The sequence below is a fragment of the Sinohyriopsis cumingii genome, chromosome 11 (genome assembly GCF_028554795.1).
Source record: "Sinohyriopsis cumingii isolate HCF-2022 chromosome 11, ASM2855479v2, whole genome shotgun sequence".
NCBI classification, from domain to species: Eukaryota; Metazoa; Mollusca; class Bivalvia; order Unionida; family Unionidae; genus Sinohyriopsis; species Sinohyriopsis cumingii.
The window spans coordinates 89,499,144-89,517,119 of record NC_142971.1 but is presented as its reverse complement, the minus strand read 5'-3'; the positions used below and the strand labels follow the sequence as shown (position 1 = coordinate 89,517,119).

General features: G+C 35.0%; 1 protein-coding gene across 1 annotated transcript in view; it reads right to left on the bottom strand.

Annotated features, from left to right (window-relative positions):
- Positions 1-1,520: 1,520 nt before the first annotated feature.
- The window catches only part of LOC149788948 (uncharacterized), an 82,734-nt gene continuing 66,278 nt past the window's right edge, over positions 1,521-17,976 (bottom strand). Inside the window, exon 18 of the mRNA XM_089975092.1 lies at positions 1,521-12,429. Coding sequence (XP_089831218.1) covers positions 8,515-12,429 — 3,915 coding nt within the window. The 3' untranslated portion in view covers positions 1,521-8,514. The remainder of the gene's footprint in view (positions 12,430-17,976) is intronic.

Sequence of the window (17,976 nt, the reverse complement as noted above, 5' to 3'; positions counted from 1 at the left end):
GGGGTAAAGTGACTTGCCCTGATACATACCAGTGACTACCTCAACCTGTTCAGGGCAGGATCAAGCTCAGTGTCATATCTTGCCAAGCTGTTTATTTAAATTAAGATTACTATTGATTTTAATCTACCAATGTGTTTTGTGAAGGTACAGCTGTGTCTATCATGTTTGCAGTTGGGTGGGTGTTATACTTGAGAATGTTATGCAGAAAAGCCTAGCAATACCTGGACATATTTTAAGGCGTATTTCAAGGTAAGCTAAACTAGCAGAATTAGTGTTGAACCTTAAGCAGAGGAATTTGTGTTGGTGAAAAGAAAGTTAAGAAAATGGGTATTCAGCAGATATAACTCCTCTGAATTGTGTTTGGAATCTTAAAGTGGACAAGAAATTTGGTTGAAATACAACATTTCATTGTACTGCGAAAACCAAAGGCAGTTGCATAATCAAGGGCAACAATTCTTCTGAATGAAACTATGACATGCTGGAAATCAAAACCATTACAGGCCTTATCACTATAATACTGCTTGCCAGATTTGGTTAACATTAAACAATCCTTGGTAATGTTGTGGAGACCTTGATTGGCAATCAGTGGGCATGATTTCTGTAAATGGTATCAAGGATTGGTGGAAAATGAACTCACCCATGGTCTTCCCAGCATAAATCTCCATACCAAATGCGGTTGTATCCCAGCAAATTTTGTTAAAGTTATAGTGTGGAAATTAATGCCAGGTGGATGGTCAATCATGGGGCATAAATCTTGTAAATGATATTGTAAACGCCGACAATCAAACTCATTCCAAATTTCCTCAAGAATTTTATTGAAATTTAACAAGATAAAAGTCCTGCATCAAAACCAAAAGTAGGAGTAAAGACGATTAGGGTATTACTCATTAAAGAACTCACCAATAAAAATTAGATTAAAATCCCCTCCCCCTCCAAAAAAAACCTTGTAAAAGGCATTAGGATGGTCAATTAGACAGCATAGCTCTTGTAAATGTCAGCATCGACCTGTTTGCCAATTTGATTAAATCTGACAATGCTTGGGAAAGTTATGCTGCAGAAACCAAGTTAGCAAGAGTGGTAATCAGGGGCCAGAACTCCCCAAAAAGATAACAAAGAAGACTGAAGATCAAAATCATCTCAGGTCTCATCAATATAAAACTGCACACCAACTTTGGCTAAAATCCAACAATTCTCAGTAAAGTTATATTGTGGAACCCAATATGTTGATGGGCATCCAGACAATGTATTACTCATGTTTTCCACAGACTTCCTCAAGCTGGGCCCTAATTATAAAATATACACTTACAGTTTATTATATCCTTCTAAAAACATTTTCCATGGAAAAGCTCAACTCTGCCATCAGATGTTTCCAGTGATGATCTTTTTATAAAAAATTGTATCACTTGACACGTGATATAAATAATTATATAATAATACAGTAAAATAAAACATTCTGTGTAGTCTTAATTTAATATCTTTTCAAGTTTTGGAACTGAATGAACATATAAAAGACAACAATATAAATTTAAAGGAAATTTTATTTAATTTCAACCTAACAAGGATTCAGTCGTACCTTTTCAGTGACAAAACAATATGTGTGGTAAACTGTTTCATTAGATATTAGTACTAGAGCAACAAACTATTACTATAACAATTACTAATTATGAAGCAGAATTAAGCATTAAGTTGATACTTTGCCCTGTTTAATTCATAATTTTACCGTAATGAGACAAATTAAATAAACTTCTCCAGCTGCCTAGTGGTTAGAGCATCCGCCTCGGCAGCGGAAGGTCGTGGGTTCGATCCCCGTTTAAGTCATACCAAAGACTTCTAAAAATGGTACTAACAGCTGCCTCACTTGGCACTCAGCATTACGAAGTTAGTGTTAGGACTGGTCGGCCTGGTGTCAGGATAATGTGACTGGGTGGGACATCATCCTACATGTCTGCGGCATGATGCCCCATTGCTAGACATCACTATAAACTGTCACACTGCAGACATCGTAGCAATATGACTGAAAAACTGTTAAAGCTACGTTAAAAATCCAAAACACATCACACACAAATTAAATAATAATTTTTGCCTTATTGATATCACTCAAATAATAATTTGTGCCATATTGATACCAATTAAATTATGTGTGTCTTTTTGGTATGAATTAAATAATAAGTTTTCTGTATTGATACCAATTCAATTATAATTTTTGCCATATTGATACCAATTAAAATTTTATTTTTGAGATTCTTTAGAGTTAGAATTGTCACTGAAAGAGTAAAACACAAAAAGGGTTCACAAAGACATAGCAACATATTATGTACAGTCAATCCTTTCTATAATATATGGACAATAATTATGTATACCAGTAAACAAGCAAGTAAACAAATTGTATTGCACAGCAGTGATTTATGTTTCTCACCATATTTACCTGCTTATAACATGCATCCAGTGAACAACAGCACAGACCCTGTTCTATTGTCACACAATGTTCTGAAAAGATCAGGATCTTACACTTGTGTTTTTAGGTGAACAGTATAGATTATGGTCTGTTGTCACATAATAATTTGAAAGATGAAGAACTTTCCTTTTTCTCATAGCACAGCACAGACTTTGATCTTTTCTCACACAATGTACTGGAAGATTAGAGACTCCACTGTTTATTGTATTTATGATTTCAAGTGAACAGCTCAGATCCTGATCTATTCTCACATAATGTACAGGAAGATCAGAAACTACTGCTTATAGTAGGTGTACTTATAATTTTCAGCATATACCCAGATTGTTTGTTGCATAATGCATTGGTAGAGGATGGACTATACTGTTTATGATCTTCTCTGATCTTTTGCCAAATAATGATCTGAAAGACAGTGATATAGTGAATATGGTCATGTAGGCAAATTTACTCATTTTAAATTAATTGTTCTAAAATTTAAAATTAATATATTTTAGTCAGTCCATTCAATCCTGATTATTGAATGCTCTGTACCTTAGAAAAATTAATGATCATTATGGATTTTTAAATGGTGCCAGGTACTAAACTGGGTCATTAAAAGAGCATGTCAGGTCTAATCAGCACAATATTGGGTAGTACAATTTATTTTTCAACATGCTTAGCTTTCATTGTGATATAACAGTGAGTGACATTCAGTCTGGTGTGTACTGGACTTGAAAAATGTCTACATACTTTGACATTTGGTTTGCTGTATGTGTTTTGGGGGGCTTGTAAATAATGACCTTCAGAAGGAATATGGATGTATGGGGGTTACAAATAAAGTGAATACTCACTGTTTAAAGGTATTTACAATCAACTTTTAAAAAATGACACCAGTTACTGAAATAGTCTGTACTGAATACATACATGACCTCTATGACTTTCACTATGTAGTGTTTTTCTTTGTACTTCTGATTTTAAGTGAAGATCATAGACTCTGATTTTAAGTGAAGATCATAGACTCTAATTTTAAGTGAATATGATAGACTCTAATTTTAAGTGAATATGATAGACTCTGATTTTAAGTGAAGAGAATAGACTGATCTTTTGTTAAAAAATGATCTGGAAGATAAGAAACCATACTTTATTATGATTTCAAGAGGACAGCATAGACCCTAATCTCCTGGTACATATTGCAACTGTACTGCTGTATCTTCACTGCTGCTTGCAGTTGACTGTGCTGTTGTATGTAATCCACAGGTAAATCTAGTGCAGGTGACAGTGTCATGGTGCACCCTGAAGAAATGGTGGATGATCAAAATGGGGCAAGTAACAAGCAAATAAAAAATAAAAATTCCAGGAAGACAAGGTATTTGTATGGACAGATTTGTTTCAGCCCCTTACTCTCTATAAAAAACTTTGTGGATGGTATGCAATTATTACTCATGCTCACCTATATGACACTAATCATAACATATCCTTTATTCTCAACATAAAAATCTGTCCTTATTACCTATGGTCACAATATGACAGTTATTATAGCATACCCTTTGTTCTCAACATAAAAATCTGTCCTTATCACCTTTAGTCAAATAACAATTATCATTGCATATTCTTTGTTCTGAACACAAAAAGCTGTCCTTATCACCTATGGTCACAATATGACACAAATTACATCATATCCTTTATTTTCAGCATAAAAATATGTCCTTATCACCTATGGTCGGAACATGACACTTATTATATCACATCCTTTGTTTTAAATATAAAAAAATTGTCCTTATCATATATATGGCACTTATTACAAAATATCCTTTGTTCTCTATATAAAAATCTGTCCTGTTAGCTGTGGTGACAATATGACCCTTATTACAACATATTCTTTGATTGCCATATAGAAGTCTGTCCTTATTACCTATGGTCACAGTATGACACAAATTGATTGATATCATCTGTCTTCTGTATAAAAATCTGTCATATGCTCACATAGTCTGTCCTTATTACATATGGTCACAGTATGACACAAATTGATTGATATCATCTGTCTTCCATATAAAAATCTGTCATATGTTCACATATTCTGTCCTTATTACATATGGTCACAGTATGACACAAATTGCTTGATATCATCTGTCTTCCATATAAAAATCTGTCATATGCTCACATAGTCTGTCCTTATTACATATGGTCACAATATAACACATATTACACAATATCCTTGTTCTCCATATAAAACACTGTCCTTATTACCTAGGGTCACAATATGACACTTATTGCAACATACCCTTTTGGTCTTCATATTAAAATCTGTTATTAGGCTCACAACATAACACATTACATCTTACCTTTACTCCACAAAACAAGAAGCGCGAATCCCTAGAATGATGTCACTTTGAAGAAAATACATATCTGCAACATACCGCATGTACAATTGGAATGACAGTAACAATGGCAAGTTCAATATTACAGAGTTATGTAGTACAACAGTTCCCCTCATTGAAATCCAGCCCTATTGCTGTAAAAATGTGCATTTATGAAAAGAGAGATCTCTTATGATGGAGATAAAATAATGAAAATATATGCTTTTGGCATCAGGCAAGATGGACTTATAAAAAGGGATTCTCAAGAAGGGGACCAGTATAGTGATACCACTGCTTAATGTAATATTGGACTGCTATCACTAGCATTTATTCTGACCAAATCTTCAATGATTATCTGGCACTCCATGGTAATTAATAATTTGAATGCATTAAATTTAAGGTATAAACAGAAATCAATAGCAAATACAATTAAAATGATTGCCCTAAGCCATGTTCTTTTGAACAGTAAGCTAAAAAAAGAACTGCCATTTATATTCAATTATAAATTGGGTCTAACTGTAAATAACATTGATGCTGCTGTGCCATCACTTAATGCACTAGCAGATTAGGGTCTATGTTGTTTGAACTACTCATTAGTCCTAACAAACTGAATAGATCCAAATGTGGTGAGGCATTATGTGATGGCATATACGGATCTATGCAGTTTGCAGATGGATCCAGCCTAAGAATATATACGGTAATTTATTTTTGAGAAACTGTAAAGCAGATTTAAGAGCAATGCCCTGATCAATCACCTCAGCTTCCATGTAAATCAGGATCTTGTACATCTGTTCATCTGGTATAAAGTTTATGAACTGAGTTGAATAATATTTTATGCTACAAGCAGTTAGTGGCATATTTTATTATTCAATTAGTGTCATAACATTTTATGTCAAATGAGCATAATTTAATGATCTGTTTATCACCTAACATTTCACACTTTACATTACTCAATGATTTTGCTTTGTGGCATCGTTAAATGTTATAGCATTGTGTGGCAAGCAATTTTTATGACATGATGCTATGATACTTGTGAAGGACTGTGAATATCATTCGATATATGAATTGTTAAGAATGTCAAGTTTAAATACTACAATCTTTACTCATTGTGTATATTATACAGTTCACTTGTGTAAATGCTGTGCTTAGATAAAATTTGTAAAATTATATTACCATTATTAAAGCATCTAATTTGCAAAATGTTATTAACAGAATACTCAAATGATCCTAAATTATCTTTTTGGTGTCTAAACCAGCCATGTACAATGTATGGCCATGGGTCACATCCAGCCCATGACCTGGTTTTATCTAGTTACAATTTACTGTATATACTTGCTTGTAAGTCAAGTCAAACTTCAAACAACAAAAACTCTGATCTGCATAGCATAATGCACCTGCAGAGCAGGGCCTATTTGTTTGTTCTACTGATTACTTCTACCAAACTGAACTGACCCAGATCTGCCAGCACATTATTTGATGGCAGATCTAGGAGTATGCAGTTTGCAGTTGGACTTGTCTTATAAATAAATGAGTATATATGGCATGGCTGTCAAAATTGCTATCTGACAAGCCTAGTGAAAGTTGCACATGCTTAATAAAGGCTGTTCATTTTAATTTTGACTTAAATTGAAAAGCACAGACCACATAATGCACTGACAGACTTTTGGCATATCTGGGTGATTGCTTCTTGCAGATGGATGCTTGCTCTACACACTGGGCAATAATGGGATTTATCAAACTTCGATTTGCTTTGCTGCCACAAAATTTATTAAAATGTACCTGCAACTGTATTCATTTACTATAAGGCAACATACCATTAAAATTATTATGTGAAAACAAATATACACATTGTATTTCTCCCATTATACAATTATCAGCCTAATAAAAGTATTAAAAAATTGGGGATCCTCTTATTATGAGACAAACATATCATTGGTATTTAACAACACTGTGCACAAATAGGCGGTGGGCTTATTATCAAGCTTGGGCCTATCATCAGATAAATATGGTACAAGAAAATATTGTCAATAATACAGATCTACTCACTATGCTACCAATTATAAGCAACTACAGTTTTGTACTGAGCACATGTGAATAGTATACTTTCACTTAAAGCATCAAAAAGTGTATGAAAGTAAATATGAATTAGCCATTAAATCTACCATATATACTTGCTTATAAGTCGAATCAAACTACAAAGATCCTGATCTGCCATAGCATAATGCACCTGCAGCTCAGCTATATCATTTGCTCTACTGATTATTCCTTGAAAAAACTGAACAGACCCAGCTCTGCTGGTGCATTATGCAATGGCAGATCTGGGCCTTTGTAGTTGGGCTCATCTTTTAAGTGAGTACATATGGTATAGAGAGGAAAACAGTTATCATGTTTTAAAGTTGAAACTGTACATCATTACATGTATTATATTGGCATACAGTAATTTACATCAACTAATGAAAGCTTTGATTGATATTTCTTAAATATACTGATGTTGTTACAATTAATAATACAGTGGAAAACTGATTATCTAGATGCCAGTTATCCAGATTCTTAACTCATTTAAGAGTCCCACTGTGTGGGGGCATGGTGAAATCAATTATCTGGGCTATACATATGCAGCCTTCCATGGATCTGGATCATTGTCATTTTACTGTAATAATAATAATAATAATAATAATAATAGTAATAATTTTATTGTTCATTCATGTATTTGACATAAGGAGTTCATCTCGCACAGCATATATCATTAAAATCATGGTAATGTTTAAAAAAATTTCATTTAAATAATTGGAAAGTTTGATCAGCTCAAAGTATAATGAAATACATTTTGGACAGTTTTGGAAAATTAAGGCTTTCCTATACCAATGCATTCTTCAGTGTCAATACATGCCAAAATCTAAATATGTTAATTCTGAGTTGATGGAAAGAGTAAGTTTGATATGGGATAAGATATATTGAGGTTGCAAACAGGTTTTTTCCCCTCCAACTAAACACAAATGTGGTTTTGTATTACATACACCCTATTTTATGCTTTCCAGATATTTTGTAAGCTTTACAATGTGAAAGGAATTCAAAATATTTTGAAACTTTAAAAAGTTAGATTTGGTACCTACAAAAATGTCCATGTGCAGTGACCCATAAAAACACCAAAATAGTCCTCCCAGTTTGGGTGTGTAATACAGAAATACATGTACAGACTGGATATTCATAGTAAATGCCAGAGCAACCATTAAACTACACCTGTATGAAGGGTATCATGTTTGTACTGTAAATCACTCTCATTGACATAAAATACATATTATGATATTTTACCCAGTGAAACAGAAGACAGCAAGTAGTAGCAGATGGTAGGCTTAACTTTGTAACAGTAAGTACCTGTTAAAATTTGTGATATTGTATATTACAAGATACATGTATATCAATACATAAAACTGAAAATCTCTCAGCCATGTGGCTGATAATTTATTGCACAATGTTAATTATCTCCTGTCCACTAATCATAAATTAAAGGCTAATTTGTCTTCTGTACAAAAAAAAATTAAGATGTCAACAAACAACATGCACCTTATTTTGCAAAAATCCGTTCCTCTCCTTTTGAAACATTTGATGGTGGTGTAATAAAAACCTCAAGATCTTGTGAAGTCTTGGATTCAAAAATAAATTTTTGAAGCCCCAAAATAGAAACAAAAATCCAAAGAAATTACTTAGATCTAAAATTATACATTTTCACCCTTGTCTTTTTGTTTGTTGTTTAGATTCACTAGGCTTTTTGGCACCTTTCTTGCTAGTGGCATCATCATTATCTCCATAGACTGCCTCTTTAACTAAATCCAAAAGATCATATTCTTCTTCATGCTCATCTTGATCATGGGGTTGTCCTGAAGTCTTCTTTGGAATAGGTTGAGCATGAGCAGCATGTTTTCTTGGAATGTTTTTGGCAGCTGTCTTCTTTGATTCTCTTTCTTCTGCTTCCTCCTCCTCCTCCTCATTAGAATCTGAGAAAAACATGTCTTTTATGCGATTGGTTACCGAAGAGAAAAACCCAGATTTTCCACCTTTTTTGTCATCATGATCACGATTATCTATTTTTTTATCCTTGCCTCGTGTGGCTGTTTTCTTGGCCTCTTTCATAGCTTGTTTGCAAGAATCTTTTTTACAATACTTTTGAGCTTTATCAGATATTCCATCACCATCTTTGTCATCATCATCATCATTATCCAGGTGATCTGGAATACCATCATTGTCATCATCAAGGTCAATATGATCTGGCACACCATCACCATCAGAATCAGGAAGTTTGTCTGGGATACCATCACCATCAGCATCTTTATCTCTGTGATCAGGTATGCCATCACCATCATGATCCTCTTTATCATCTGGAATTCCATCGCCATCATCATCAGTGTCCAAATAATCAGGGATTCCATCATTGTCATCATCATCATCTAGATGGTCAGGGATTCCATCTTCATCAGTGTCTTTCTCCAGAAAGTCAGGAATTCCATTTCCATCAGCATCACTATCTTTGGAATCTGGTATACCATCATTGTCATCATCATTATCAAGGTAGTCTGGTATACCATCTCCATCTGTATCAATTTGCTGGTTGTCAGAAATTCCGTCACCATCTTTGTCATCATCTAAATGATCTGGAATTCCATCATTATCATCATCTGCATCAAGGTAATCTGGAACTCCATCTCCATCAGAATCCTTCTCTTTGTCATCAGGAATACCATCACCATCATCATCATCATCTTGATCATCTGGTACTCCATCACCATCGTCATCATTGTCTAAATAGTCTGGAACACCATCCCCATCTGTATCTTTTTCCAAGTGATCTGGAATTCCATTACCATCATCATCTTGATCAAGATGGTCTGGGATACCATCATCATCAGAATCCTCCTGATTATCTGGAATACCATCACCATCATCATCATTGTCCTTGTCATCAGGAATACCATCACCATCAGTATCCTTTTCTTTATCATCAGGAATACCATCACCATCATCATCATTGTCCTTGTCATCAGGAATACCATCACCATCATCATCATCATCAAGATAATCTGGGATACCATCACCATCAGTATCCTTTTCTTTATCATCAGGAATACCATCACCATCATCATCATTGTCCTTGTCATCAGGAATACCATCACCATCATCATCATCATCAAGATAATCTGGTATACCATCACCATCAGTATCCTTTTCTTCATTATCAGGAATACCATCACCATCAGAGTCTTCTTGGTCATCTGGAATTCCATCACCATCATCATCTTTGTCAAGATTATCTGGAATGCCATCATTGTCATCATCATCATCCAATGAGTCTGGAATGCCATCTCCATCACTGTCCTTTTCCTTATCATCAGGGATTCCATCACCATCATCATCTTCATCAAGGTGATCATGAATGCCATCTCCATCACTGTCCTTTTCCTTATCATCAGGGATTCCATCACCATCATCATCTTCATCAAGGTGATCATGAATGCCATCTCCATCACTGTCCTTTTCCTTATCATCAGGGATTCCATCACCATCATCATCTTCATCAAGGTGATCATGAATGCCATCTCCATCGCTATCCTTTTCCTCATCATCTGGGATGCCATCATTATCATCATCATTATCTAGATGATCAGGGATGCCATCACCATCAGCATCCTCTTTGTCATCTGGAATTCCATCTCCATCATCATCATTATCTAAATGATCTGGAATACCATCTCCATCTGAATCTTTTTCTTTGTCATCTGGGATACCATCACCATCATCATCATTGTCAAGATTGTCAGGAATTCCATCACCATCATCATCATCATCAAGATAATCTGGAACTCCATCACTATCAGTATCTTTCTGTTGATAATCAGGGATTCCATCACCTTCTGCATCTTCATCTTCACTATCAGGTATGCCATCATTATCATCATCATCATCCAGATGATCTGGGATGCCATCACCATCAGTGTCCTTCTCTTCATCATCAGGTACTCCATCACCATCATCATCATCATCAAGACTATCTGGAACTCCATCCCCATCTGAATCTTCCAAATTATCTGGAATTCCATCTCCATCATCATCATCATCCAATTCATCTGGAATGCCATCATTATCATCATCATCATCTAGACGATCAGGAATCCCATCACCATCAGTATCCTTCTCCTCATCATCTGGAATTCCATTTCCATCATCATCCTTGTCAAGGTCATCAGGAATTCCATCTCCATCATCATCTTTATCTAAATGGTCTGGGATACCATCACCATCAGTGTCCTTCTCCTCATCATCTGGAATTCCATTTCCATCATCATCTTTGTCAAGGTCATCAGGAATTCCATCCCCATCATCATCTGTATCTATATGGTCAGGAATTCCATCACCATCAGTATCTTTTATCTCATCCTTGTCAGCAATACCATCACCATCATCATCTTCATCTTTGGAGTCAGGTATTCCATCATTGTCATCATCATCATCAAGATGATCATGTATTCCATCTCCATCCGAATCAACCTCCAGGTGATCTGGGATGCCATCATTGTCAGCATCCTTGTCAATGTGATCAGGAATGCCATCACCATCACTGTCCTTTTCTTTGTCATCAGGGATACCATCACCATCATCATCTTTATCTTCAGAATCTGGTATTCCATCATTGTCATCATCATCATCAAGATGATCATGTATTCCATCTCCATCCGAATCAACCTCCAGGTGATCAGGGATGCCATCATTGTCAGCATCATTGTCAAGGTTATCAGGAATGCCATCACCATCACTGTCCTTTTCTTTGTCATCTGGGATACCATCACCATCATCATCTTTATCTTCAGAGTCTGGTATTCCATCATTGTCATCATCATCATCAAGATGATCATGTATTCCATCTCCATCTGAATCAACCTCCAGGTGATCTGGGATGCCATCATTGTCAGCATCCTTGTCAATGTGATCAGGAATGCCATCACCATCACTGTCCTTTTCTTTATCATCAGGGATACCATCTCCATCATCATCACTGTCTTCATCATCTGCAATACCATCACCATCATCATCATCATCAAGATAATCTGGTATTCCATCACTATCTGTATCCTTTTCCATATGGTCTGGGATGCCATTACCATTGGCATCCTTGTCTAAATGGTCTGGAATACCATCATTATCATCATCATTATCTAGATGATCAGGAATCCCATCACCATCAGTATCTTTCTCTTCATCATCTGGAATCCCATTGCCATCATCATCCTTGTCAAGGTCATCAGGAATTCCATCTCCATCATCATCATTATCTAAATTGTCTGGGATACCATCACCATCAGTGTCCTTCTCCTCATCATCTGGAATTCCATCACCATCATCATCCTTGTCAAGGTCATCAGGAATTCCATCCCCATCAGTGTCCTTCTTGCAATCCTCACTGTCACATTGTCCTTCTGCATCATCAGGAATACCATTACCATCATCATCACTATCTTTATTATCAGGGATGCCATCATTGTCGTCATCATCATCCAGATGATCTGGTATTCCATCACCATCTGTATCCTTTTTGTCATCATTACCAGACCAGAAGGACAAGATCTTCCTCCTGCAGAACTGACAGGTCTCCTGAAAAATGGAATAGAAATTTGGATGCTTAAGCTAAAATAACTGAGATATTTGCCAAAGTGGCTATTAGAAGATCTTATCTGTCAATTAATTTTGTATTTGTTAAGTTGATGTGAATTTTAATTTTAGTGCTATGTTCAGGTTCAGAACCTTACTTAGAAAGTATACAAAGTTTATCATGCTCAAGATACAAAAAATAAAATTCTGACCTCAGAAGGGTCTGTGCTTTGAAATTAACCAATCATACACGAGGTTATAAAAACAGGACCATTCTCAAGATCAGATTTGAAATAAAAATTCTGAACTCTGTTTAGTCTGTGCTCAGATATTTAGAAAAATATTTGTATAGCCTTCAGTCCTGACCATGATTTCATTAAACTTCTCAACTTGCATATGTTCTCGGCTCAAAATATTGATCCTCAAAAATCTTTAAAAGTCCCATTTATTTGATCAGCATAACAACGTTTAGCCCACATATAATCGTTTTGTTTCAAAATATTTCTTTCTTTCAATTATCATATCTTACTTCGCTATATCAGCATGCAAAAGTTAAGCTGTGGTTTATACTCAAGCTGGAGATGCATTTGCTTGTGAGACCTGGATTCACCAAACATCTCGACGTTTTATTCTTTCATTACTGATTTGCCAACAACATTCATGCTGCTTGCCTTCTGTAACAAAATTCACATGAAACATTTGCAGACATCACTGATAAGAATAAAATGCTTATATTTGGGAGATGAATTTTTGTAACTCATTTTTGGAGAAGGGAGAGGCATCTTGTGGTACAATGAAACAAATTAGTTTATTCATATTTAGTAGCTCTTTACATTTAGACTTTAATGGATTTTAGATTTGTTACCTTAATCTTGTAATATTTTATATATCTTGTACAGTTTTAACATCTTTACCTTTTACCTTTAATCATGTTACACAACATGGTTTACATTATTTTGATAGCTTTATCTTCTTAAAGTCTTTTTTAAAATCGTTCTTTATTTTTACTTTTTTTTAGAACTTACCGTTTAATCAGTGCCTTAATTGTGCTGATGTGCCATTGAACCCTAAACATAGAGATTCAGAACCTAGCTGTCTACCAGAGAAATCCAAGTTTTGAATATTCTTCAAAATAAGTATGATTAAAATTACTGATAGCAAAATTATTTACATTTCTGTAAATCAAGTACTGTATATGAATTTATGAACTAAATAAACGAGTCCATGAAACTGTATGTACCTGCCATTATGCTAGGTGCACTGGTCTGTTCATATCTTGAACAGGCCTGGAAATTATAGGACTAAAGCTTGAGCTCAAGACTGATGTTTCTCTTACAATCAAACTTGATGCTACAAAATTCTTTTGTGACTGGCTAACACAAAATATGGATCATACATAAGGACTCCCCCCATGATAGCTTCAGTTAAATTTTGCTGAACATTAATTGTATTCAGCTTGTGATATCTGCTATTTCTTCAATAAATAAAATTGTGTGCACTGTAATTCTTCATATGAATCATCCAGTCAAGCTTTTGTAACTTAAACTTTTGTTCACTCTGAAATTTGCATAACTAGAATGACTTGCTTTTTTATTGCCAGTGAATTACTTAGGGCATTTAGAAAACCTGAATAATTGAAACCTTAAGTAAAATAATGCAGGGCCTTGGAGTTTTTCAAGCTACATTGAAGTTAAAATGAATGTATTAATTTTTGTTCAAAACAAAGAATCATCACAAGCTGTTGCTATATATATATCTATATTATGTGTTTAATAATTTGTCCTGACTATATAAAACATCTTTTTAAATGCCACCACTCCTGCCCAGAAAAATTAGGGTCAGTTGTGACATATAAGAACACTATATATAATTAATAAATCCGTGCATTGAGAATGTGGTCTCAAGACAATTGGTCCCTCATAGCAGGTTTTACTTTAATGTGGTCTCAAGACAATTGGTCCCTCATAGCAGGTTTTACTTTAATGTGGTCTCAAGACAATTGGTCCCTCATAGCAGGTTTTACTTTAATGTGACAAAAATATGCAAACTATGTTAAGCATTCAGTCAAAGCTAGAGGATGCTATAAAAGTGCATGCAATTGTGAAAAAAGATCAGGGAAAAATATATGCATATAAAACAAAGCAAACAAGGTCCTCAAAGACACTACCACACTTTCAAGCTCACTGAGAAATGAACAACAGGACCTTGATGATGAAAAATCATTCCATATACACTCCCATTTCTATTGTTGTTAATATTACTACTTATGTGCAACCCTTCTGTCCTACTTAATGGATGGCTTCTACCTAATTGATTTATTACCCATCTGACATTAATCATGCTAGCTGCAATGACTCACATGTTTATAGCTTTGTTATTGCTGCTCCTTCCACCCATTTTTTTTTATGTGGATTTTTTCACAAATGTGTTTTTTTTTTAAAAGAACATTTGTTTTCTCTATCCTGACAATTCTGCCTACCTGCAAACAAAATGATCATAGTGGCTGTCTTTGAATAAATTGTCTTATTTCTTTTGAAAAAATAGGTCATGGAGTTTCACAATATCTGGTTCCTTAGAAAAAATGAAAAATGGTGTACCACATTTGCCAGCCTTTAAGCCAATGTGGAGTATAAGTCAAATGAGCAAATTTGTTAAATTTTTCCATCCTTCATCCATATATAAGTCGATGCTGAGTATAAGACGAGGCCACATCAACACCTTGGCTTTGTCTTTTTCACTTCGTTCCATACAACATTGCGAATTCTATCCTACCTGCAACTATGTAACCTTTCCAGTCTAGATCGTTAAATGTAACTAAAAGTACCTAATTTGTTTCACATGAAGTATTTTAAATGTATTATATACTTTTAGCTACATATAATTATGCTGACCTGAAAATCAATTGAGTTACAGATAGGATCAAATTTGCAATGCTCTGTGGAATTAAACTATAATAACTTCCGGTTTCATAAATATTAAAATTATCACTGTATGCTATTTCAGAGTACCAGCAATAGGGAAATTGCATTATTAATGCTAAAAATGCTTTCTCGACATTTTTTTTGGGTGGGGGTAGAGTGATGCACATGTAATCCATCACATTTTTCTTCTTGTACCTTGTGATCAGAACAAAATATGACCCGATATATATGAGAGAGAGAGGGAGAGAGAGAGAGAGATTCCAGCTCTTCATGTTTGTTTTTTTTTTACCTTATTGCCAATGTTTAGCTGAAGCTATTGTCAAAGAGAGAAAACATTAATAAATTAAATAGTAAATGTAAACTATGAAAATACATACCATACTCCTTCAGGGTTTAAATATTCACAATAATTATATCCATATTGACTCCATTAGGTTAAATCCCAAGGATGACCATTTTGCGTGCTAATTTTCTTGACAAGTATAATAACCTCTCCATTTCCAACAAATAATTTTTTTTTTAAAGTGCATGTACTCTTCCTGTACTTAGGTGGAAATTGTTTTTGATTTTTGCTCATGCTATATGTTACTGTAATTGCGGTCAGTCCTATTGGCAAGTTTAAAAGATGTCACTAACTGAGAAATTGAGACAAGTAACCACCAGGCACTTCCTTTCATTATATGGTACTGTATTCAAAAGATCCATGGGTAGTGTCATTTCCCTATTGGTAGCCTCACTAGTCTGATCTGGTCTGCTGAATTTCGACCTCAAACAGGTGTTAGCTTAAGAAAACCTGACTACAGCTGTAGCAGGTTTAATTAGCATGTAAATACCGCTTCAAAGTCACGTAATTCTTGGACAATGGAAGTGATATCTAAAACTAGAAGGAATTGCTTACCTAGTGGTATTAATTGATAATAGAATATGGTACTACACTTTTGTACACAAGTAAGATAACAGATATCAAGTATGTGAACAATACAGACTACCGTACAATATCTCTAACTCTCTCTCTCATAATGGTGCATAATTTTTATTTAATTCTAAAGTGCAGTATGAAAATTGTGATGGAATATCTGTCTTTGCCATGGTTATTCATCTTCTAACTTGTCAATTCAAATGCACATCTATCAAATTTAAACGTATATTTCAAACAACATATGTTACTAATGCATGCTACTTCAGTGCAATTACATCTAATTCATGTTAATTTTTAATAGGGCCCCCAAGTGGCCAAGTGGTCTAAAGCGCTGTCTGTCACGGATCACTGCCATCTCACCTCTGTCTGTGTAGGTTCGAGTCTCGGGCTCGGCCAATGTGGATATGTGAGAAAGCTTGCTGGTAGCTTCTCGTGGGTCGGTGGTTCTTTCCTGGGTTTTCCCGGGTTCTTCCTCCACCATTAACACTGGCCGCCATGTATAGCCTATCTTGTGCTGAAAAATGGCATTAAACCCTATAACAACAACAACAATTTTTAATACTGACCATCATGTAACTGTTTAAAATCCTTCTATGTTTTTTGCATACACTTTCTCTTCCCCAAAATGAAATATTATTTTACACATTTTTTGTATATTTGGAGAATATTTTTCCATACGAAAAATTGACATACGATAAAGCAATTCAGATGACAAAATCCATATATAATTGGATTTGGAGTACAAGATCAAGCTAAGATTTTCTGGTCAAAAAGTATCGTCTTATAGGCCAGTAAATACGGTACATCATACAGTTCTGTTATCAGTTACCCCAGATAGTGTTGTTTATATGACAAAAATATCTCTCTGTTGATGTTCATTTTTTGAAAATCTTGTTTTTAATATTCCTGCTGAAACATATTGTCATGTTTATCAAAATATTTTGACAAATAATTAGGTACTACATACATCAAAACCATCCACCTTTGGCACCTCAGGTCAGCTGCTTCAATGTGTCCTCCTGAGGGGCACTTATTTCCCATTTCCTCGGCATCCTATGGGCAGTAATGTGCTAAGCATGCTACAAAACTAACCAATCAACCATGCTTGTTGGACATCAAACCTCCTTAAATGACTTACCACTGCCTCCTCTGAATTATTTATGATTTTGACTCAGGATTTTGTATGTAAATTCAGGAACTGTATAGTTGCTTATAAGTAAAAATGGTCTCTGTATTACAAACAGTACTGCCTTAAATTGGTTATAATATAGGAGTAACTTGTTTGCATTACACATATGGTGGCTGTAGTTACACATATGGTGGCTGTAGTTACACCTATGGTGGCTGTAGTTACACATATGGTGGCTGTAGTTACACATATGGTGGTTGTAGTTACACATATGGTGGCTGTAGTTACACCTATGGTGGCTGTAGTTACACATATGGTGGCTGTAGCTTAAAATATGAGGTCAATATGGACTAGTTTCATTAACCAAGAGAGGTGACATGCACAAGGAACACACTGACAATTCATAAATTTTACCCAGGTTTTATGATAACAAATGGAAAAGTCAAATACAATAAAATATACAGATGTAAAATAAATTTGGTCCATTACTCTAAGACACATTGGGGTACGGGGGGTGGGCAAGTGGTCTAAAAGCAATTGCCTTTGTAGATCACTGCTATCTCACCTCTGTCCACATGGTG